We start from the raw sequence: 24,860 nt of genomic DNA, 5'->3' as shown, positions 1-24,860 counted from the left end.
TGGCAAATCAACCAATGTGATACACCGTATTAACAAACTGCAGAAGAAAAACCATATGATTATCTCAATAGATGCAGAGAAAGCATTTGATAAAATACAACACCCTTTCATGATGAAAACTCTAAGCAAATTGGGTACAGAAGGAACATTCCTCAATATAATCAAAGCAGTTTATGAAAAAACCCACCGCCAGCATCCTATTGAATGGGGAAAAGCTGGAAGCATTTCCACTGAGATCTGGTACCAGACAGGGATGCCCACTCTCACCACTGTTATTCAGTATAGTTCTGTAAGTTTTAGAGCATTTAGGCAAGAAAAAGAAATTAAATGGACACAAATTAGGAAGGAAGAAGTCAAACTATCCCTCTTTGCAGATGATATGATTGTTTATTTAGGGGATCCAAAGAACTGTACTAAGAGACTACTGGAACTCATAGAAGAGTTTGGCAAAGTAGCATCAAAAAGAAAACCTGCTGAAGTGAAATGGACACTATGAGAAACAATGACTTGATAAGCCCTTGTCCTGACTGTCGAGGAACAACTTAATACTTTTATCCCTTTTAGCATTTTTTTTTTTTTTTTGGTTCTACTGAAGACCATTGGTTGAACTCTTTAATTAACACACAATTATTCTTAGGTGTTTAAATTTAACTGAAAAGTGATCCCTGTAAATATAAGAGCAGGAATAAGAGAGGGAGGAGATACACAATTTGGGACATGCTCAATCAGACTTGCCCCAAACAGTAGAGTTAAGAAATGTGCCAGGAGATTCCAACTCAAACCCATCAAGGTGGCATGTACCAATGCCATCTCACTAGTCCAAGTGATCAGTTTCAGTTCACAACTGATCATAATGATAGGATTAAGAGTCAAAGGGATCACATAAACAAGACTAGTGTCTGCTAATACTAACTGATAGAATTAAAAAGGAGAGAACGATCCAACATGGGAAGCGGGATACACAGCAGACTCATAGAATGGCAGATGTCCTAAATAGCACTCTGGCCTCAGAATCAACCCTTAAGGCATTCAGATCTGGCTAAAAAGCCCATGAGAGTATTTTAGGCATGGAAAGCCAAGACACTCTGGCAAAAAAACAAACAAACAAAACCTAAATGAAAGATCTCTCTGTGAGTGAGATCCCAGTGGAAAGAACAGGTCATCAAAGAAAGAGGTACCTTTCTCTGAAGGGAGGAGAGAACTTCCACTTTGACTACGACCTTGTCTAAATAAGATCAAAGTCGGCGAACTCAAAAGGCTTCCATAGCCTTGGCAACTCATGACAAGAGCCTAGGGTGATTACTGACGCCATAAACAGGAGTGTCAATTGTTAAATCAACAACAGGAGTCTCTGTGTACTTTCTCCCCATGTAGGATCTCTGTCCTTAATGTGTTGTACTATGCGAATTAACGGTATAACTAGTACTCAAACACTTTGTGTTTCTGTTTGGGTGCAAACTGTTGAAATCTTTACTTAGTATATACTAAATTGATCTTCTGTATATAAAGATAATTGAAAATGAACCTTGATGTGAATGGGATGGGAGAGGAAGCGGGAAATGGAAGGGTTGTGGGTGGGAAGGAGGTTATGGGGGCGGGGAGCCACTGGAATCCAAAAGTTGTACTTTGGAAATTTATATTTATTAAATAAAAGTTTAAAAAAATTAAAAAAACACAAAACAAAGTTAGCTGACCTTGTGAAATTCTAAAAATGTCATCTCACTAACTAAACACCAAGAAATTTTTAAGAGATAGTGGCTTTGTAGTTTTTGAAATTCAACAAATAAGAACTTACTTGAAAGGCAAGAGTAGAGCACACCAGCCAAGGTCAATTTAACATAAAATACCCAGGAGCTCACTCCTTTCACATCTCCTTAAGAGAACTTAAATCATAATGGAGCCATCATCAGTTATCAGGAAAGTGGCAGCTGGAAGTCATATTAATTATTAATAATGTTTTTATGTATATGCTGGGTAGTGGATTGTGCCATACTGGCTCATTAGAACTGCTCTGCATAAATATGATTGATGATGTACACTTGGGTCTTCACTACTGGAATCTTGAGAGTTTCCAATGCCATTGATCGGTTACATAGAAAAGTATGGCTATGTGACTAGCCCTCAATAAAACCTCAGATTCTACGACTCATCACACTTCTCTGGGCAAAGAGTTCCTGCACAGGTCTTTACTAAATTACTAAGTTAATAAGCCAAGGATAAAGTAAACCCTATAGGAGCCCAGACAAAAGAACATTTGGAAGCCTGTTCCTGACTGCTTTGAACTCTACTTAATGCCAATCTTTTTTTTTTTTTTTTTTAAGATGTATTTAATTTATTTGAAAGGCAGAGTTAGAGAAAAAGGGAAAGACAGAGGTCTTTAATCTGCTGGTTTACTCCTCAAAATGGCAGCAATGGCCAGGGCTGGGCCAAACCCTGAGTTTCATCTGGGTCTTCCACATGGGAGCAGTAGCCAAAGGACCTGAGCCATCCTTTGCTGCTTTCCTGGGCACATTAGCAGGGAGCTGGATCAAACGTGGAGCAGCCAGGACATAAACCAGTGCCAATATGGCATACCAATGTCTCAGGCGCTAGCCCTCAATGCAAGTCTTTTTCCTGTTGATTTTGCTCTACACCTTTTGCTCGGATAAACCGTTACCATGAGTATAACCTGCTACTATGCCTGGACAATGATCTTGATTTCTTAAAAATGACAGTATTATTGCAGATGGCAACATAAAAATGAATTCTATACTGTTTTGTGACATATACTGGTAATTTGAAAAAACTTATTTTCACTATATAAGATACATAAAATCATGTATAACTGACATATAATTCAGAATAAAATATATTAATAATTGTTGGGGAACATTAGAAAAATCTCCACTTAAGGACGAAATGACATAAAAAGAAGAATCAGTCCTCTATATCCATGAGTTCTCAATTTGCAGATCTAAATAATCACAGATCAAATATCTGAAAAAAAATTGCCCTGTAATAAACATGTACAAAATTTTTTCTTCTCATTATTCCTAAACATTACAAGTACTTACATAATATTTACACTATATTAAGTATTTTAAGTAATTTAGAATGAAAAGTGTGGTAGAGGATGTGAGTAGGTTATAATGCAAATACTACACCATTTTAGGCAAGTGATTTGAGCATAACATTTTGGTACAAACTGAGGGTCCTGGAATGAAAACCCCTATGGGTAATAGGGATAACTGTTATTTGACTGATTACCAATGGCTGAACAATAACTATTTCCACACTATATCCATCCGTGTTCCTTTTCATCTGCAGTAGTCTTAAGAAGTTCATCTAAGCAGACGAGGCATAGAAAAAAAAGAAATTAGCCAAGTGTACTTAAAAATTGGCACTTCAGAAAATCAGTTACCTGTCTCATCTAGTTTCTTCCTGGTACTAATTAGTATAGAGGGTAAAAAGCCAACAAAAATCACTTAATATATCTTCAAAAAACCAACAGTGTTACATTAATGAACAATGACAAAAACTGTATTTTTAAATTTTCTTCTGACTGCAAGCAAATTATGAGGGACTTCAAAAAGTTTGTGGGAAAAGTGGAATTATAAATTTACTCTGGTGCAAAAAAAAACTGAAACTCTGCATTTTTCATATGCAGTTTCCATGAACTTTGTACTTTTTTGGAGACCTGTATTAGGCATGAAAAAATTTACATACCAAAATAAACCTTTTTAACTCCATTTTTTCCTTTTTGAAGTACCACCATACACATTACGGTTTCTTAAGAAACAATGGTTTCTTAAGATATAATGAAACTCTTCTGTTATGTTTATTATTCATATCCTTAACTGGCATTCATTTAAAGCTACAATTTTGCTATTTATAACACAGCACTGCTTTAAGTAGGTTAGTTATTCAATCAAGTGCCTGTGTATGTTTTACATAACCTAGTCCAGCAATCAGGAAACTATTGGTTTATAAAATGATTTGGCCTGGCCCTGTCAAGGCAATCACAGGTAGAATTTGTCGATAAATCTATAACAGGTAATTTTTATGTTGATAATTACATGTGGCCTGTGAGTAATGTTGTAAATACCCAAGTGGCCTGTGGCAGGAAAAAAAGGTTCCCTGTACTACTGGTCCACTAAAGTATCTACTGTGAACTTAATATTTGGTTCTACAATCTCTTTGCTAGCTGATAAAATTAATTCCAGTCTCACATATCTTTTGGATTTTCAAACATTTCTTGGACTGATACAAGTTGTTTCTTCAAATATTTCTCTTGTATAGAATGTCAAGTAAAATATTTTTGATCTTAAAAATCTGTGAAATGTAAATACGTACAACTTTCTAAACTACAGTAAGAAGTTAGGTATAATTGTGCTTTGCATTGTCTTATTTATTCATCTTGAACTTAAAGACTGTAGCAGTTTTAATTTCACTTAAAGGTTTATGATATTACATACACTATATTTCAGCAAAGAACTTTAGACAGTGCACTGCAAATATTTATATTTATGTTGTCCTGTACTGGAGTCACCAGCAACAGACAGCTATTGACCCTTGAAAACACAGTGACTGCAGCTGACGAACTGAATTTGTAATTTAACATCTCAGTGCGGCCAGTAGTTAGCATATTAGTACACCTTTTGAAGAACCACAATTTATAGAATAGGGAGCTAGCATTAGACTGTCCAGTTTCCTGTCTTGAAAATATTACTCAGGTTATCAAACCAACTAAAAAAATTTACTTAAAGATGTTTATAAATTCTTTCTTTAGTTTTATGAGGTTTCCTTTATAAAGTACAGACAGATTTCCTAATAAGTGTCATTTAGAAGTCACGGAATATGCAAACATTTCTGTATCACCTGTCTTCTAGAGTAAGTATTTTATATAGTTTTATACAATTCTGACTTTTAATATTACACAAAAACAGCTTAAGTTTGTAAGAAATAAAAATTCTTATTAGCTTTTTTGGTCTACAATACAAACCATCAAATCAGGGTATCTAGCTTGGGTCAAAAACCTTTCATTTTTAAAGGAAAAAAGTCATAACTATGATTACTAAGATCATTATTCCCTTGTTTTATGAATTCCTATCACTTATCTTAGCATGACATGCTCAAGACTGTTTGTTTTTTCTAGGAATAATATGAGTTTTCTTACACTGTTTAAAAGGGAAGAGAATACAACTATCAACCACCTAATTACTTTGCTATGAATCAATTAAACCAAAAAGTGGTGCAGAAGAACTAGGAAGAAGACTTAACAGAGGAAAGTAGTAGTAACTACATTACTGGGTAATTAAGATTTTAACATGAAAAATTACCAAAACTGGCGAAGTGCTAATAAGCTATCAGAAAGACAAAGACTTGCTTCCCCAAGATATTTCCAAATAACATTGAGGGAGATGAAATGGTGATGGTGGGAGGAGCAGATGGCAGGTATAAGGTTAGAGTAAGCCAGTAAGACCTCTCAAAAAGATGGGCCTGGAAGAAATTATAAGTGTTTTCTTGAGGCATATGAAACACTGCAGTGTATGAAGGCAAATGTCTGCACCTTTAAGCAAATAATCAAATCAGTTAATACATGAAACTAGTATCTAAGAGAACTGCTAAAGCAAAACAACTGAGCTGTTGTCAAACATTACAAAGAAGTACAAAAAAAGGGACAGCTGTAAGAAACAGACTTATAATAATTTTCATTGTATCAAGGGATATTGAGGGAAATCCATTTTCTTGTGAGTTGTACTTAAAATTTTACTTTGAAGTAGAAGGGAAAATCTTACCTGTGATGTGCTATCAGCTGCCTTCTTATTAACAGAAGCTTCTATTGTTTTGTTTGTCTGGTTTTCTGAGAAGTTAAAAAAAAAGTCATTTTATAAACTTCTACAAATTAAAAATTTTGCTTTACATGCAACAAGATTGCTTTATAGAGGTATATTTCTGTTATCAGCAAGATTTCAGAACAAGACAGACATGAATGAATGAAATTAGGTATAAATTTGAGCTCTAAGCTTCCAAGCAGCTCTAGGAGATTTATTTTATGATAAACAGAAAATACTGACTTGAAATCTATGACGTTATCCTGAATTATCACTATCAAAAAAATACATACAAATGACACGTAGTCAGTCATCTAGCATACCTTTTCAAGTGACTAATACCTATATAAGATTCATAAAGTTTTTTATTTATAAAATTTTTAAAAAAGATTTATTTTATTTATTTGAAAGGCAGAGTTACAGAGTGGCAGAGGAAGAGAAAGAGAGCAGTCTTCCATCTGCTGGTACACTCCTCAGGTGGCCGTAATGGCCAGAGTTGCACCAATCCAAAGCCAGGCGCCTGGAGCTTCTTCTGGGTCTACAACATGGGTGCAGGGGCCCAAGGACTTGCGGCACCTTCTACTGCTTTCCCAAGCCATAGCAGAAAGCTGGATCAGAAACGGAGCAGCTGGGACTTGAACCAGCACCCATATGGAATGCCAGCACTGTAGGCATTGGCTTTACCAGCTACACCACAGCGCCAGCCCCTTCATGAAGTTTTAAATTATATAATTTATTACATAAGTAGAGATGTATTTAAGTTTGGCTTCAATTTTCTTCTCTTTTTTAAAAGATTTTACTTATTTATTTGACAGGTAGAGTTACAGACAGTGAGAGGGAGAGACAAGAGAGAAAGGTCTTCCTTCCATTGGTTCACTCCCCCAGATGGCTACAACAGCCAGAGCTGTGCCCATCTGAAGCTAGGAGCCAGGTGCTTCTTCCTGGTCTCCCAGGCTGGTGCAGGGGCCCAAGCACTTGGGCCATCTTCTACTTCTTTCCCAAGCCACAGCAGAGAGCTGGATTGGATGAGGAGCAGCCAGGACTAGAACCGGCACCCATATGGGATGCTGGCGCCACAGCTAGAGGATTAAACTACTGCGCCACAGCACCGGCCCCTCAATTTTCATATTCACCCAAATCTTCTGGTTTGGTTTCAGCTCAGGTTTTGGGCTGACTGAACAAATGCCTACATTAATGTCATTTATGGTTCTCCTTAAATTATGCATAATCAAAGAATGTATATTTTTATAGGCTTCAATCTAAATAACATTATGAAAACAACATACAAAACTTGTCATTCACAATTACTGTTAATAACTAAATTCATTTTCAAATGAAGGTAAGCATTCAAGGGACATGAAATAAAGATCTTAATATTTCAGTAAAGTTTTATATTTAGGAGTAGATCTCATGAGATAACCATGAAATAAAACAATACCGCAAGTCACATAAAACGATGTCCATCATAAATCATTACATTGTGAAAGTTACTTTTAGAATTATAAGAAAAAGAAATTAGATCGAAATGAAGTATCCTCCAAAAATCTTGTCTACTAACCTCAATTAAAAGTAGGCATTAGTGTTGCATCATGAAAGAGTGTCTAACAACCTGGAGGCATATAATGCTAAGAAACATTGTCTGAACTATGCAAACATTTAATATAAGTACTATTAAGTACTTTATATATATATATATATATATATATACACACATGTATATATATATATATATATGTAAGTACTGCATTTTAAGATTCATTTTATTTACTGGAAAGATAGAGTTACACAGAGAGAGAAGAAGACACAGAGAGAAGGATCTTCCATCTGTTGGTTTGCTCCCCAAATGGCTACAATGGCTGGGCCAAAGCCAGGAGCCAGGAACTTCATCTGGGTCTCTATGTGAGTGGCAGGGGCCCAAACAATTGGGCCATTTTCCGCTGCTTTTCCAGGTGCATTACCAGGGAGCTGGTTGGAAGTAAGCAGCCAGGTCTTGAACTAGTGTCCAGATGGGATGCTGGCGTCACAGATGGCGGCCTAACTCACCCTGCCACAACACCAGCCCCATAATTACACCCACACACACACACACACACAAACACACACAGAGTGTCTTGCAACTACTGAGTCACTCCCCACATGGCCACAACAGCCAGGGATGGGCCAGGCCAAACAGGAGTGAGGAGGTTCTTCTAGATCTCCCATGTACACGGGTGCAGAGGCACAAGCACCTGGGCTGTGTATTCTGCTGCTTTCTCAGGCGCATTTTCAGGAAGCTGGATTGGAAATGAAGTAGTGAGGTTTCCAACTGGCACCCTTTGGGATGCTAGCATCAGAGGCAGTGGCTTTACCTGGTATGCCATAATGTCGGTCTCAATGATTTCATTTTCACATAGAATGTCAGTTTACTGTCCTATGCCAGATGTATGAGGGTAATATTCAGCTTTAGTCCAGTATTAATTTTGACCTGGGGCCAGTGCTGTGGCATAGTGGGTAAAGCTGCCGCCTGAAGTGCTGGCATCTAATATAGGTGCCGGTTCGAGTCCTGGCTGTTCCTCTTTCGATCCAGCTCTCTGCTACAGCCTGGGAAAGCAGTAGATGATGGCCCAATTCCTTGGGCCTCTACACTCATGTGGGAGACCTGGAAAAAGCTCCTGGCTTTGGATCGGCACAGTTCCGGCCGTTGAGGCCATCCAGGGAGTGAATCAGCAGATAGATCTGCTTCTCCTCCTTTCTCTGTGTAACTCTTTCAAGTAAATAAATAAATCTTAAAAAAAAAAAAATAAAAGTACGTCACAAAAATCTCTTAAAAACAGGATTTTTTAAAAAACATTTGACCTGCCACATACTTTAATAATTCTGTGAAACAACATCACTATTTTATATAAGAAAATCCACTTAGTGGGTAAATATAATACTAATGGTTTCATGATAAGCAGGGTTGTGTTTCTAACTGATGTAAGTAGTTATGCACTATGTCTCATACTTTAATGTCACTTTCTACATCAATAAGTACAATGGTATAATGATGTCACAATATGTATGTCAATCATTCTTGGTTATCTTTCCAAAAGTAGTGGGGGTAAATGTACTGAAGTAAAAAATAATAACCAAGCTAAAATGCATACAAAATGTAGGATTTCTAGGAACAAGAAGGACATGGAGTTCTCAAAGTTTAAATACACATATACTCAATTTCTCTTTTTGCAATACTTCTCAGTAAAATCCAAACAAAACCATATAATATGTCATAAGAAAGGTGGACATTTGGTTTAGCAGTTAGGATGTACATGTCTCACATGGGAATGCCTGGGTTTGATTCCTGGCTCTGGCTCCCAATCCCACCTTTCCCCAGATACAGACCCTGGGAGGCAGCAAGTGATAGTTCAGGTATTTGGTCCCTGCCACTCACATGGAAGAACTGAATTTAGTTCCCAGATCCTGTCTCTGGGGCCAACTATAGGCATTTGGCAATGAATCAGTTCATGGGAGTTCTCTGGTTCTATGTCTCTCAAAAAACAAACAAAAAAAACCAACACATACACACACACATATCAATTTCTGTGTGTATGTATATACATAAAGGGCCTAGAAAAAACAAAAAGGTATCAAAACATTTTATACTAAATAACAGAGGTAAGACCCTTGCTTGAAACTGCTGTAATTGGAAGTTGTAAGTACAAAAAGAATTTTACCAAATGAGCAGGGAGGGTAGGTGGCTTTTATTGTTCTCTTACAAACATACCTTATGTCATTTATACACTTTGTATTATATATAGCCTGGCAAATGAATCATTAAAATAATTCATTATGCTGGGTCTAAAGCCTAAGTTGAAAATTCAACAAAACTAGGAAAATTACTGAAAGAATATATATAAATGGTGGCTTCTCAAACATTCTCAAATCCCATTTTAACAACTATTTTTCTTACTTAGCTAGAAAATTTACTAAAAAATCTAAAAGAAATTCTATTTTTACTCTGTTTTTCCAATAATCCTAGCCACATCCAAAAGTTGAGTCATCTAAATATCATTAACATACTTGTATTTTTACACAGTGACTTACCAACTCTTGGGGTAGTAGTGCCACTCTGTTCTGCAGGAGATGAAGTATTAAAAGCTGAGATTGGAATTTTCATCTGTATAGGACCTCGATTACTGGATGAACTATAAAGTCCTGATGGTCCTACAGTGGGCAATGAAGTCCTTGTGGCTTGTACAATAGAGTGTGCTGTTGGCACAGCCTGCACAGCAAGCGTTGTTCCTAATGGTGCCGCACTGGCAGGAGAGTTCCTTTGAATACTAGGACTGGGTACAGACGGAGCACTGTTTGGTTTTGTGGGATTTGGCAAGGATGGCAAGGATACTGAATTTTTGGTAAGACCACTAACAGCAGGTGGGCTCTGCACAGATATAAATTCAACGTTGCCAGATGGTTGATTGGTCACCAAAGTCCCTGGATGGCTCTGCAGGAGCTGAGGCTGGGAGGACACCGCAACAGGAACATGCAAAATCACTGGCAAAGATTGTAATGAGATTGTAGGCTGGGGATTTCCACTAGGCACCTGAGTAGAAGCAACAACTGTAGCTGTGTTGGGTGCAGGAAGAACTGAAGCTGGTGTCAGAGAACCCGAAGTTGCTGGAGTCTGCAATTTAGGTTGACTATTGACAACTGTTGGTGGAGTGACAAGGTTGGTTGAAGATACTACAAAAGAAAATGAAGTCTATATTTAAAGAGCTACCTTAATTTATTAGCTAAGACAATATAATACATACAAATCCAACATACTGTGTTGGGTATAGTTTTTCATAATGAAATTTTTCTAAATTTAAATTCTGGAAATTCTTAGAAGTATTCTGAATATATATTGGGTATATCATGAAAACAGTATATAATTTATGATTTATATCTCAACATCAAAAGTCTGAAATTTACCATTTCAAAGTAATTAGCAAAATAACTAAGTAAAAATGTACATTAAAAAAAATAACTGTAAAAAATACTATGAATGCTGTAAATACCAGCAATACATAAATGCAAATAGTAAACCCAGAAAGAGTCAGGACCGTCAACAGATAATAGGTAAACTCTGTCATTATATTTTTTAATTTGGATCATGAGAAACCTGTATTTGTGGACCAAGTTTTATTGAATTCCCTCAACTAATGAAGGAAAGCTCTCTCTTCTGACAATGTACAACACAGAAAACAGCACTGAACAAGGATGGAAGATAAATTAAGAAGACAGTATATACCAAAGTGCAGAAAAGATAAAAATTGTGGCCACTAGAGTTTTACAGTAATTCTGATGTAACTACTTGTGTTTATTCTCCTTGGAATGGGTTTAAAATAGGATTAAGGTTATTTTTTATTGATTTTAAAATCTTCTCAAAATCAGCTACACTAAAAGCAGCAATTATTAAAGTGTAGTACAGGGGTTTCCTGAAACCATTCAGGGACTCAGCAATGCCAAAACTATTTTCATGATAATAATAATGAGAATAAGAAGAAAATATCTGACGTATTCACAGTGTGTTCACTTGCATTGATGGAGCAAAAGCAATGGTGAGTAAAACTTCTAATGCCTTACTTAGCACAACAGTCTCCCCGCCTCATCTGTGGGGGACACTGCAAAGAACCCAGAGGATGCATGAAACATACATGGTTTAGAACCCTCTGTATACTATGTTTTCTCCTAAAAAGTCATACACTGTTTAATGATGGGGAAACAGATGTCACTGTTGTATGAACATCAAAGAATGTAATTAAACCTATAAGGTCAAGACCAATCACTTGACTGGCCTCTTGAGGCAATCAAGAAACTAAGTAAACATGAGAAGTATGAGGCTGCTGCTGGCATAACATGGCATACTATTTTACAGCAAACTTTCTTTTTTATGTTTACACTCTAAAAGTATAAATATAACATAATCATAAATCAGTAACATAGTTCACTTATTCTCATCAAGTATTATGTGCTGTGAATAATCATTTGTGATATACGTTAATATGACTGGCAGCAAAGTGTGCTTATGCCAGCAACACCAAACATGTGAGCAATGTTTTCCACTATGATATTACAACAACTATTCCATCTCCAGAGTTGTTAGCAACTTTTCAGTTCCATTACAGTGTGATGGGACCACTCTGCACAAACCTTAAAAAAACTAGTACTTGCCTGTACCAAAGAATATCTACAATTAGCTAAATGGGCTAGACCTTTTACATCTACATATGCAGCTACTTTAAAAAGCCCATGGAGTAACTGAATTAAAAGGTAAGTTTAGCATGGTTTAAAAAAATCTGAGATCCATATACACATTTTTCATAACATGCATTTTCCATGAACTTCCTTAGTGGCTTTGCTTTACAGGAGACTGCATTTCTTTCAAACACTTCAACCAAACCAATACACCAGAACAGACTGAAAGCAAGTACAGAGCTGAGAATCCAGTTATCTTCAGCTGTTTTAATATACCAAACCAAACATTAAAGATATGTGAATATACAACAATGATACTTTCATATCAGTATTTTTTATTGAAAAATTATGATTTTTCATGAAAATTTTCTCAGCATTACAAATTTTGGGTTTACTATTTTTAAATGAATAAACACTCCAGAATTTTGTTTTAATGTCTATTAAATTTCAACTAATAGTAAATGTCAACTGGTATAATAACCCCACATAAACCATTTTCTTCATAATTAATAATTTGTTAAGATTACGAAGGCATCAAAAGACCAGAAAATTTGAATGTACTACCACACTAGAGATATGTGAATGCCACATACTTCTCTGTGATTCTGAATTTTAAAAATGTTGTACTTAAGACTAATGTGCCCCATTCTTTAGTCATTTCAACCTCAAACGCATGTAAAATAATGAAAACCTTCACCACCTAACAAAATGTATTTCAGTGTTAGGAAATGTTACCTGTATTTACAGGAGTTTGAAAAGATGGTGGTGTACTCTCACTTGCATTTCTTTTGGATTCCAGCATCTGTCTTACTGTGCTTGCATTCCTTTGAAATACAGACACAATAAGTCAACATATATGGCATTCATCAAGACACTAATTGATGTACAGAAAATGTAGTGACTCTTAAAACCACAAACCAGTGTAATGTGTGCATAGTTAGCACACAGACAAAAATTTTAAGTGCTTGGGTTAGGCTATCAGGGAAGAGTCTTGCTCTTACATTCTAACATTATCAATACTTAACCAAAAGAACAAATATAGGTCTTTTACACACACACACACACACACACACACACAGTCTTTCTTATCCTTCAATAAAGCATTTCTCAACTACTTAAGAGAATACTATTTATGACAAGTAGTAAAAGAATACATAATGAAGAAAGCCTTATAACAAATTAACAAAATGAGTATTAACATGAACAAAAGTAGTATCAAGATAAAAATAACAAATCAGAAAAAGTAAACATACTCAATCCAGTATATCAAACATTTATTTCTACAGAAATATATTCTAAGATTTTTCTACAAAATAAACACCCTTGTTCTGATATTTAACAACCGGATGTACTATTCATAATTCTCACCTGTAGGGCATATTATTATTGCTGTTGACATCATTTGTAGACTTTCCTGGTGACACAGGTGGATTTGGTGGATTCTGGAAGGGGGAAATACAAGGTAAAACTAAAACCCAATATACAGGGAACCTTTAAAAAAAATTAGACCTTTAAATACTCTGTCAATACATGATCTGTTACCTTCTGTAAAACAATAACATAACTATTTGAGATGAGAAACTGAAAAGAGACACTGGTATTTGTTACCTGCATCTTAAGCAAACAATGAACTCTATTAAAGATAACTGCTCAACACTTGAAAGACCAGTATAGTAATTCCCAATCAGTGTTCTTTTGAAGATCAAATAAAATACAGAAAGTGAAAATGGCTCACATGCTCTAAGGGTTCAATGAACATTAACAAAATGAATAACTAGACTTACTCATACAATAAATAGCCAGAGAAGCCATAGTAACCATTATACCAGCACCAGAAATTCAACAAACAAGCGGTCAGCGTTATGGCTTAATAGGTTACTGGCATTCCATATGAGCACCAGTTTGAGTCTCAGATGTTCCACTTCAATCCAGCTCCATGCTAATGTGCCTGAGAAAGCAGTCTAGGACAACCCGAGTGCTTGGGCCCCTACACCCACGTGGGAGACCTGGATGAGCTCCTGGCTTCTGCTTGGCCCAGCCGTGGCCGCTGCAGCCACTTGGGGAATGAACCAGTGGATAGAAGACCTTTCTGTCTCTCCCTTTTTCTGTAACGGCATTTGCCATTCAAATAAATAAAATAAATCTTAATTAAAAAAAAAAACACAGAAAAAGAAATTCAACAAACAAAGTAGGTATATCCAATATCACAAATCAAAATTTTCAAGTCTGTATTAGCATTTCTATTTTAAAAATAATTACTGTGGCTGGCGCTGTGTGGCATAGCAGGTAAAGCTGTTGCCTCAGTGCCGGCATCCCATATTGGCGCTGGTTCGAGACCCAGCTGCTTCACTTCCAATCCAGCTCTCTGCTATGGCCTAGGAAAGCAGTACAAGATGGCCCAAGTCTTTGGGCCCTCGCACCCGAGTGGGAGACCTGGAAGAAGCTCCTGGCTTCTGGCTTGGGATGGACCCAGCTCCAGCTGTTGTGGCCACTTGGGAAGTGAACCAGCAGATGGAAGACCTCTCTCTCTCTCTGCATCTGCCTCTCTGTAACTCTGCCTTTCAAATAAAAAAAAAAAATCTTAAAAAAAATAAAAATTACTATTTGCTACTCATGCAGCTTAGTAATTTCATAAAATGATTTAAGAATTCTAAGCTTCCTTAACCACTTAGTCTTTTCCACCTCAAATCAGGGACTAAATGATAACTCTTACGTATGTTTCATCACAGTTTTTTTTAGGGTTATTTACTTGAAAAGCAGAATGACTGAGTGAATTAGAGAAAAGTATCTTTCAACTACTGGATAACTCTCCAAATGCCTACAACACCAAGGGCTGTGCCAAGCTGGAACCAGGGACTCCACCCAGGTCTCCCCCATGCATAGCAGGGACCGAAACACTTGAGTTAACATCTGCTATCCTCCAGGGTTTGCATCAGTAGAAAGCTGAATCAGAAGCATAGGTGGGACTCGATCCTAGCCACTCCAATATGAGATGCAGACATGCCGAGTGGCAGCTTTTCAAAAATTATTTGAAAGGCAGACAGAGAGAGAATGAATCTTCCTTCTGCTGGTTTACTCCCCACATGGTCGCAACAGCTAGGGCTGGGTGAGGCTGAAATGAGAAGCCAACTCCATCCAGATCTCACAGACAGGTAGCAGGAATGCAAGTGCTTGAACCATTGTCTGCTGCTTCTCAGGCACATTCATAAGGGACTGGATCAGAAGCAAAGCAGCCAAGATATAATCCAGCCCTCTGATATAGGTTGTGGGAGTCCAAGTAGCAGGTTAACCAGCTGTACCACAATGTTTCCAACCCCCACAGCACAAAATGGAATTCTAATACCTACATATTTAATTATCACTGTTTAGGCCTCTATCATTTAAGCCTCCACTATCACTCAATTCTTAAAATAAGTATTAGTAGATCCACAGAAAACTAAATTGATTATAAGGACAATACCTAATAAACCAAAGGTAGTAAGTGCTTAGAATTATATTAAGCAGATGCTACTAATTACTCTTAACAACAAATACATCTCGCTACTTTTGATAAAATAAAATAATTTCAACCCCTTCTAGTATAGTGTTGCATTAGGCATGTGTATAGACCACAAAAGGTAGAATTAAGATCATCTACTATAAAAGTACTTAAAATCCTGTCAAGACGATAACAAGTTAGGCAAGTACTTAGGCTAGTGGTTCAGAAACTCAAGTCTCATGCTGGAGTAACTGGGTTTGAAACCCAGCTCAAACTCCTGACTCTAGTTTCCTGATGATGCAGACCCTGGGAGGGAATGGAGATGGCTCAAGTGGCTAGGTTCCCATCACCCATGTGGGAAACCTGGATTGAGTTGCCGGCTTCTACCTTCAGTCCTTCAGTTCCAGCCACTGTGGGAATTTGGGCAGTAGACCAAGAAGTGGGAGCTTTCTGTCTCAATATCTCCCTGTCTCTCAGATAAACATATAAATAATCTTAAAAAAGGCAATCATGTGAAATACATAGAAAAGCGAATTAAAAGAACAGTATAATGCCCAATAGGAAAAGTTTTTCAAAAATTGAGAGAGAAGAGTATGCATGCATCTTCAAGCAGATCTTTGAAAATTATTACATCAAAATGGTTAAAAGAAAACATTTTAAGGGGAAAAAAGAGAAAAAGCATAGAGAATAAATAAAATCATTACTTAGAACACACAAAGGAGTTCTTCTGATGGATTCTAAGGTCAGCAACATGGCAGACTAGTGAACCCAGATCCTCTTCCCCTATAGATATTAACCTCACAAGGTAAAGAGCAGATTGCTTTTGTGAGAATTCCAGAAACTAACTGAGAGGTCGTGGTATCCCACATGATCACAAGAGGCACACTGAAATGGTGGGAAAGTGTGTTGCACTTACCTACCACAACCCATCAATTTCCCAACACAGACTAGTACAATCCAGAACTCTACATCAGAAAGGAAATAGAAGGTTGAAACTTGCATCCAAATTTTCAAGGGGATGCCCAAAGCACTAGTTTTTATTTCACCCAATTCATGTACCAGACTTGGAGTATGAACCATGACTGTGGCTCTGGCACACTATGGTGGCTTCAGAGCCTCATAGATAGAGGACCAATGGTCAAATAATAGCTTGCTGTAGTACCAGGGGTTGCAACATCAAAAACAGACAACAGGGGGAACTCCAGATACAGACAGACAAATTTCTTCAGAAGGGAGATTGAAAAATTCATTATAGGGGATCAACAATAGACTGGATCAAGCAGAAGAACAAACTGGCAATGTTAAGATAGTCACTTGAAATATCTAAGCCAGAAGAATAAAATGAGAAAAGAGAATGAAATCAAGAACACCTAAACAAATTAGGGGACACCAGCAAGCAGACCAATGTCTGCATTAGGAGACAGAGCAAGAAGAACAAAGCTTACTTCAAGAAAGAATTTGAAAAATTCCCAAAATGGAAAAAAGAAATGGAAACACAAATTCAAGAAGCTCAAAGGATGCCAACTATGATTAGTCCAAAAATGCCTACCTTGAAATATATTATAACCAAGCAGTTGAGAATCACAGTTAATCTTGAAAACAGAAAAGTGACTCTTAACATACAAGGCCATTCACATAAGATTATGAGCAGATTTCTCGGCAGAAACCTTGAAAGCATGAAGACATGAGATGATACATTCACCATACTGAAAGCCAAAAACTGCCAACCAAGAATACTGTATCACAAATACTACCTTCAAAAATGAAAGATAAATGAACACTTCTTTGGATAAACGAAAGCTGAAGGATTTCACCACTAGACCAGTCCTACATGAAATACAGAGTCCTTCAAGTGGAAATGAAAGAACACTAGGCAACACCATGAAAGCATACAAAAATATGAAGGTACTTCAGAAAGTTTTTAAGAAATGGAATTAAAAGATAAGTCTATTTAGGTGCAAAATATTCTGGAAATGTATGCACAGTTGTTCAGCTATTTTCCACAAACTTTCTGATGTTCTACCATATATACCTCTCTAGTAAATAAAGAGACAAAAACAGAATCCTGTATTATAGTGTTGCAGTATATTTAATGCTAGCATAGGATTTAAAAGACAAATGCATAAAAAAGCCATAAAATACATTAATGGACAGACGATACCGAAACATGTAATATGTTTCATTAATGACATCAAGCTGTGGTGAAGGAGAAGTGAAGCAACAGAGCCCCTATGTCATTAAAGTTGCTAGCAGTTTAAAGTAGACAGTTACAACTTTAATATGTTTAAGTATTTCCCATGAATCACAGAGAAAAGTATCTACACAAAACATAAAATACACAAAAGTAGGTATAAAAGAAACAAACTGCAAAAAGATAAGAAAAAAATAGACGAAATAAAAATGAAGGGGGAAAAAGCCGTAAAGCATAGAGAACAGCACTATTAAGTTCCCCTAATTGGTAATTATTTAAAATGCAAATGGTTTAACTTCTCAATCAAAAGACATAGACTGGTTTAACATATTTTACAAACATTTAATTATTTTATTTGAAAGGCAAAGGGACAGAGAGAGAAAGGCAGAGAGACAGGAGAGAGACTGTTCATCCAATAGTTCACTCCCCAAATACCTGCTACAACTAGGGTTGGAACAGGCTAAAGCCAGGAGAATGTGTCAGGGACTCAAGTACTGCTTCCTCCCAGGGTGTACACCAGCAGGAAGCCGCACTGGAAGCAGAAGAGTTAAGACTAGAACCAGACACTCCAATATGTGATGCATGCTCTCTAAGTGACTTAACTGTTGTGCTGAATACCCACCCGTGGCTTGATGTATATTAAAGGAACAAGGTCCAAGTACGTGTTGTCTAAAAGAGACTCATTTCAAATCTAAAGACACACAGAGGCTGAAAATTAAAGGATGGAAAAAGACACCTTTACCCAACTCGTAATGAAAAGAAAGCATGGGTGGACATACCTGCACAATGATAAAAGTAGCAATTCACTGAATATAACAAATAGATATATATGCCTCTAACATCAGAGACCTAAATATGTTAAGCAAACACTGAAAGTACTGAAAGAAAACACAGACATTAACACAAAAATAAATTTTAATGTCCCACTTTCAATACTGGATAGAACGACTAGAAGGGTAGGGAAACTTTTTTGTGCCAGGGGCCTTTTGGTTCTTGGTAACATCATTCACAGGCCTTATTAAATTATCAACTTCACAATTAGCCTGTATAGATTTACTGAATTTTGAGTCCTGCCTGTAGTCGCCTTGGCAGGGACAGACCTAATGATTTCCCAGGCCTTACAGGCCAGATTTTCCCCACCCCCTGAACTCAGCAGAAGAGCAATGAGGAAACAAAGGACTTAAACAGTACTATAGGCAAATTGGACCTAATAGACATATACAAAACATTCTAACAAACAAGAACAGAAAACACATTCTACTCAAATGCTCATGGAACATGCTTATCCATGGATCATGTTAAATAACAAAATTTAAGAAAACTCAATCATCCCAAGTATTGTTTTTGACAGAAATGGAAAAAACATGAATCCAACAACAGAAGAAAAACAGGAAAAGTCACAAACACATGGAAATTAAACATGATCTTTAAAAAGTCAATGGACCTAAGAAGAAAAATCACAATTAGATACTACCTTGAGACAAATGAAAATGAAAACAGACCAAACCAAAACTCAGGAAGCAAAAGCAGCAGTACAAGTTTAAGCAATAAATTCTTCCCACAGAAGAGAAAAAAATCTCAACAACCCAAAATTACACTTCAAAGAACTAGAAAAAAAGCTGGTGTTGTGCCTTCACAGGTAAGCACACAGCCACCTCTTGAGACCTCAGCATACCATATACGCGCCCATTCCAGTCCCTTCTGTTCCACTTCCAATCCAGGGTCCCTGCTCATTAGAGGATGGCACAAGTACTTGGGTCCCCAACACTGACATGGGTATCTGGAAGAAGGTCCTGGCTCCTGGCTTCAACCTGGCCTAGCCTTGACTTTTGAGGCCATCTGGGAAGTGAACCAGCAGATGGCTCTCTATCCCTCTCTCTTTCTGGAACTTTTTCAAATAAATAAATAAATATTTAAAAAAAAAAGTAGAAAAATAACAAACTAAACCCAAAGTCAGCAGCAGGAAAAAATGATGAAGGTTAGCACAAAAACAGAAAAATAGAAAATCAATGAAACTAAAAATTGGTTTTATTAAGGATCCATAAAATTATAAACTAAGCAAGACTAAAAAAAGATACAAATAAAATCAGAAACGAAAAATAAGATATTAGAATAGTGCCACAGAAATGGAAAATTAAGAGACTACAATGAACAACTGTATACCAGCAAATCAGATAAACTAAAATTGTGTTAAGTTCCTAAAAATATACCTATCAAGACTGAATGAAAAAGAAACAAACAGTAATGAAGCTGTAACAAATAAGATTTATTCATTAATAAAACCCTTTCAGCAAACAAAGTCAAGAAACAGATGTCTTCACTGGATAATTCTACCAAACATTAAAGAATGCACACAAGGCCTGAAACTGTGGCACAAGAGGGAAAGGCAGCGCCTGCGGTGCTAGCATCCCATGTGCACACTGGTTCAAGCCCTGGCTACACCACTTCTGATCCAGCTCCCTGCAATGGCCTGGTAAATCAATAGATGGTGGCCCAAGTACTTAGGTCTCTATACCCGAATGGGAATCTGAAAGAAGCTCCAAGCTCCTGGCTTCTGATCAGCACAGCTCCAGCCACTGCCGCCAACTGGGGAGTGACCCAGCAGAAGGAAGACCTCTTTCTCTTTCTCTCTCTGCCTTTCAAATAAAGCATTTAAAAAAAATGTACACCAATCTTCTTCAAACTCCTCTAACAAATAGAGGAAGACATACTTAAAACTCAGATTATGAAGCCATTACTGCCCTAATACCAAAGCCATATAAACACACTAAAAGAAAACAAACCACTTACCAATATCCCCACTAAATATTAATTTAAAAATCAGTAATAACTGGCATGGTGCTAACTTGGTTGAGCCACATCTTACACTGCCAGAACCTGATGCTGTGTCTACACTGCTCTGCTTCTGATCCAAATATCCTGCAAGTGTGCTTGGGAAAACAGATGATGACAAGGCAGATGCCTGGCTCCCTGCCACACAAGTGGGAGACTACAATTGAGCCCAGGCTCTTGGAGACCACATAACCCAGTCCTGCTGTAGGGCCATCTGGGGAATAAACAAGAGGATGGAAAGTACTTCTCTCTCCCTGCCTTATAAACAAAAAAAAATTTAAATAATTTCAATTTAAAATATGAACTGAATTTAAAGCGAATTTAAAAGATTATAACAATGGATAACACCATGGAATGCAAGAATGGCTCAATGCATGAGGATCAATTAACGTAACATAAAACATTAGTAGAAAGGGGAAAAAAAACTTCACGGTTATCTCAAATGACATAGAAGAGGAATCATAAAATTCAACATCCCTTCCTGATACGAACGCTATCAAACTACGAATAGAAGAAAACTACCTCAATTTAACACACGCCATCTATCAAAAGCCATAGTTAACACCATACTCAGTGTTGACAAACTGAACATCTTATCCTCGTAGATTACGAACACACACCCATGCCCACTCTCGCCGTTTCCATTCAATCCAGTACTCGAGGTCCTACCAGAACGATAAAGCAACAATGAAGAACGCACGGCACGGAAAGCAGAAAGGCAGAGGTAAAATTATCTGTTTGCAAACAACACCATCTTATGTACTGAAAACTCTGGAGATGGCACCAAAAATTCTCAGAATAAACAAATTCGGCAAAGCTGCTAGACACAAAGTCAAACTGCAAAAACCAGCTGCATCTCTATACACTTAGCAATAATACGAAAAGGAAAACGTCAAAAAGAATACAATACTTAGAGGTAAACCCAAAAAAGGAAGAAAAAAAGACTGTACAGTGTCCCCACTGGCTGCTGTGAAAAGCCGTCTTGGCACAGTCCCTGGCTCCAGCTCCGGCTCCGGCTCCGGCTCCATGCTCCTCGCCGCCAACGCACACACCGACGCTGACGCTGACACCGCAGACTCGGGCAGCTTTATGGCCCGAGTCCCCGAACTCTGGCTCGCTTTCAAATCTGCAGCCCAGCACCCCCGGCGTGCGCCACCGCGTCAGACGCGGCCCTGGACGCCAGTCGCGGCCCTGGACGCCAGCCGAGGGCTTCAAGGAGAAAGTTGTTGAGAGACGCCCACTGCTGACGGGAACCACGAGGAGAAAGGAAGCAGGAAGTGGACAATGAAGTAGATGAAAAAGGTGGCGAGGAGGAGGAGGAAGAGAAGGGTTTAGTAAGGGGGAGATGGAGAGGAAGAGAATGGTGATGAAAATGAGAACGGGACAGCTACAGGAAAATGGAGTTTAGGCTGAAGAGGAAGCTGACCAGGACGGCCAGTCGGCAAAGAGAGAAAGTGAGCTTCAACCAACAAACAAATATGGCCGTTGTGCCATTGTCACACCCCACTTCCTGTCTCGAAATAGGAGGTGCTCACCTTGGAGCACAGAAGCCGCCCACCCTCCGCCGACAGCGCCACCTGCAGACCACACCACTCTCTACCATCTGACCTATATGTGAATTTGCAATGCCTAGAGCCAGGCCCTGCTTTTTCTCTTTTAAAGTACTTTGAAAAGGAAAACGTTTGAACTTTTGATTTACAGTTTATATTTTTGCACATCTTGTTAGGAGTCAGTCATTTTAATGATGTGACCAAAAGCAGCTTGGGAACACTCTCTGACCTACTTCTGACTTGACCTGTGACTTGGCCACATTCATTATAATCTCAAAGGTGAAATAAAAGATCTTGTGAAACAGCAGCAACAAAGTCCAGGAATCCCACCTGGCATCTCTACTTCCAGTCCAGCTCTCTGCTATGGTCTGGGAAAGCAGAAGATGGCCCAAGTGCTTGGGCCCTGCACCCACATGGGAGACCAGGAAGACGCTCCTGGCTCCTGGCTTCGGTTCACTGCATCTCTGGCAGCTGCAGACATTTGGGGAATGAACTAGCGGATGGAAAACTTCTCTCTGCCTCTGCCTTTCAAATAAATAAATAAATCTTAAAAAAAAAAAAAAAAAAAAGAATTGGTGGAAGATGGCTGTAACCACAAGCTAATGAAGGCAGGCACAAACCTTGAACTATTCTAGACCACTGTAACATTTTTCTAGAGCAACACCCACCGAAACCAATGAAATCAATCACCCCCATCTTTATGGACTAGGAAACTAAGCACTAAGAAAGATAGTAATATCTTTCCTTGTTTCCAATACTGCTTTTATGCTTCCAAAACAGAAACTTTTCGAGGACTGTAATATTTTCTTATTTATTCCTTAAAGTTTCTCCTAGTTCCTCTGAGTAAATAAATACGCACTGGGAAGCAGTTTTGAGAATTCAACATGCAATACATTTCAGAAGTACGCATTGGACTGCATGTAAAAAGGGAAAAGTAGAAATCCACATTGTATGAAACACAAAAGAAACAGCTCCAGGATCACACACAGCAAATAAATTTCTCAAAGTAAAAACTTTCTGGGTGGACACTGTGTACAGAGTATGAGACTATCGTTTGGGATATTTACATCCCTTCTCAGAGGGCCTGCCATTTAAGAGTCCCAACTACCCTCCTTTTCCTGCTAATATGCTTTGGAAGGCGGCAGGTAATGGCCTAAGAACCTGGATTCCTGCTACCCTGGTGGGAGATTCAGATGGAGTTTTGTACCCCAGGCTTTGGCCTGGCACAGTCCCAGTAGTTGCAGACATTTGGTGAGTGATCAGTAAATGGAAGATCCTGCCCCACAGTTATCCCACCTTTCAAAAAAGAACAAGTATATACTCAGTTTCAAACAAAAACATATGAAATAAAATAGCTCAGTTTTAAAAGCATAACAAAGAAATCTAAAGTACAGTTTGGAAGCTGATAATCATACCATTGAAGAAGTTTCAATGGAAAAAATCTGAGTATAATCGGATGAAAATGTAGGGAGGTCAGTATTTATAAAACAAACATTAAAATCAACTGTTGCTCAAGAAAAAAAATCTGAAAAAGATTAAAAAGTGACACAGAAAACAAACTAAGGAGGATAAAGCCATCAACAGATGGCAAAATCATTAACAGATGGCACAATGGATTCCCATTCTGGAGACAGAACAGTTCTACATTTTGAATGCAGTGGATGGTACATATCTACATATAAACCAAACTGCAAAGAACATGCAAGGACATGCATAAACAATTAATTCATGTTCAACCTGGTGCTGGCTGATAAGGCATGTAAACTACCTAACAACATCGTACCATTTTCTTGGTTTTGATATTGTACTACAGTTATATAACATTTTACCAGGGGCTGGCACTGCAGTGTAGAAGGTTAAGCCTCTACCTGCAGCGTCCGTATGCCATATGGAAGCCAATTCACCTAATAGCTGTTCTATGTCTGATCCAGCTCCCTGCTAATGAAAATAGGAAAGCAGCGGAAGATGGACAAAGTGCTTTGTCTCCTTCACCCATGGAGGAGATCCAGAGGAAGCTCCTAACTCCTAGCTCCAGCCAGGCCCAGCCATGCCCATTGTATCCATTTGACCAGTGAACCAGTGGATGGAAGATCAATTGATCTCTCTTGCTCTCTCCCCCTCCCCCACTCTCTATCTCTACCTTTCAAATAAAAAAGGAAAAAATCTTAAAAAAGTAAACATTTTACCACTAGGGGATGCTATAATAAACAAAGCAAAACATAAACAAAACCTGAAAATGCTTAAAATAATAAACTGCAATCTAATTCTGTATATTACAGTAACAGACAACAGAGTACATAGGGAAGAAAGGAAGAGAATAGGAATACCAAAAGCAGTGAAATATTAAAATTCTTTAGGGGAAAAGATGACAGTAGGACGATGGCAAAAATGTAAAAAGAAACAAACACGGTAAAGCAGATTCTAAAAATGTAACAAATTACAGCTTCAAGAATGTCTTAATCAGGGATGATATTTTCTATAACCATTATGATGCCATTTTGTACAAATGCATTGTGCATCACAGTGTCTGGATTTGAGATCTAGCTCCATTCTTGATTCCAGCTCCCTACTAATGTGTACCATGGAAGGCAGGAGGGCATGGAGAAATACTTGAGTATCTGACACCCATGTGGGAGACCAAGAATTGGCACCCAGTCCAGGTGTTCTTGGCTTTTGAGGAGTGAACCAGTGCATGGGAGATCTGATTGTCTCTGGTTCTCAAATAAATAAAGATTTTCAAAAGAATGTCATAATCTGAAACACAAAATATAAATGCTGAAATATGAGAGCAGTTAAGT

General features: G+C 37.8%; 1 protein-coding gene across 24 annotated transcripts in view; it reads right to left on the bottom strand.

Annotated features, from left to right (window-relative positions):
• Nucleotides 1–24,860, bottom strand: part of ATF7IP (activating transcription factor 7 interacting protein) — a 135,936-nt gene that overhangs the window by 24,893 nt on the left and 86,183 nt on the right. For all 24 annotated transcript variants that reach the window (XM_070049417.2, XM_089304623.1, XM_089304624.1 and 21 more), the window contains 4 exons: nt 13,380–13,453; nt 12,747–12,835; nt 9,876–10,514; nt 5,778–5,842 (listed from right to left, as the gene is read on the bottom strand). In XM_070049417.2, coding sequence (XP_069905518.2) covers nt 5,778–5,842; nt 9,876–10,514; nt 12,747–12,835; nt 13,380–13,453 — 867 coding nt within the window. The remainder of the gene's footprint in view (nt 1–5,777; nt 5,843–9,875; nt 10,515–12,746; nt 12,836–13,379; nt 13,454–24,860) is intronic.

The sequence above is a fragment of the Oryctolagus cuniculus genome, chromosome 9 (genome assembly GCF_051225735.1).
Source record: "Oryctolagus cuniculus isolate XC-2025 breed Fujian yellow rabbit chromosome 9, ASM5122573v1, whole genome shotgun sequence".
Classification (NCBI taxonomy): Eukaryota; Metazoa; Chordata; class Mammalia; order Lagomorpha; family Leporidae; genus Oryctolagus; species Oryctolagus cuniculus.
The sequence above is the reverse complement of the archived record's forward strand: the minus strand, read 5'-3'. Positions and strand labels throughout refer to the sequence as shown.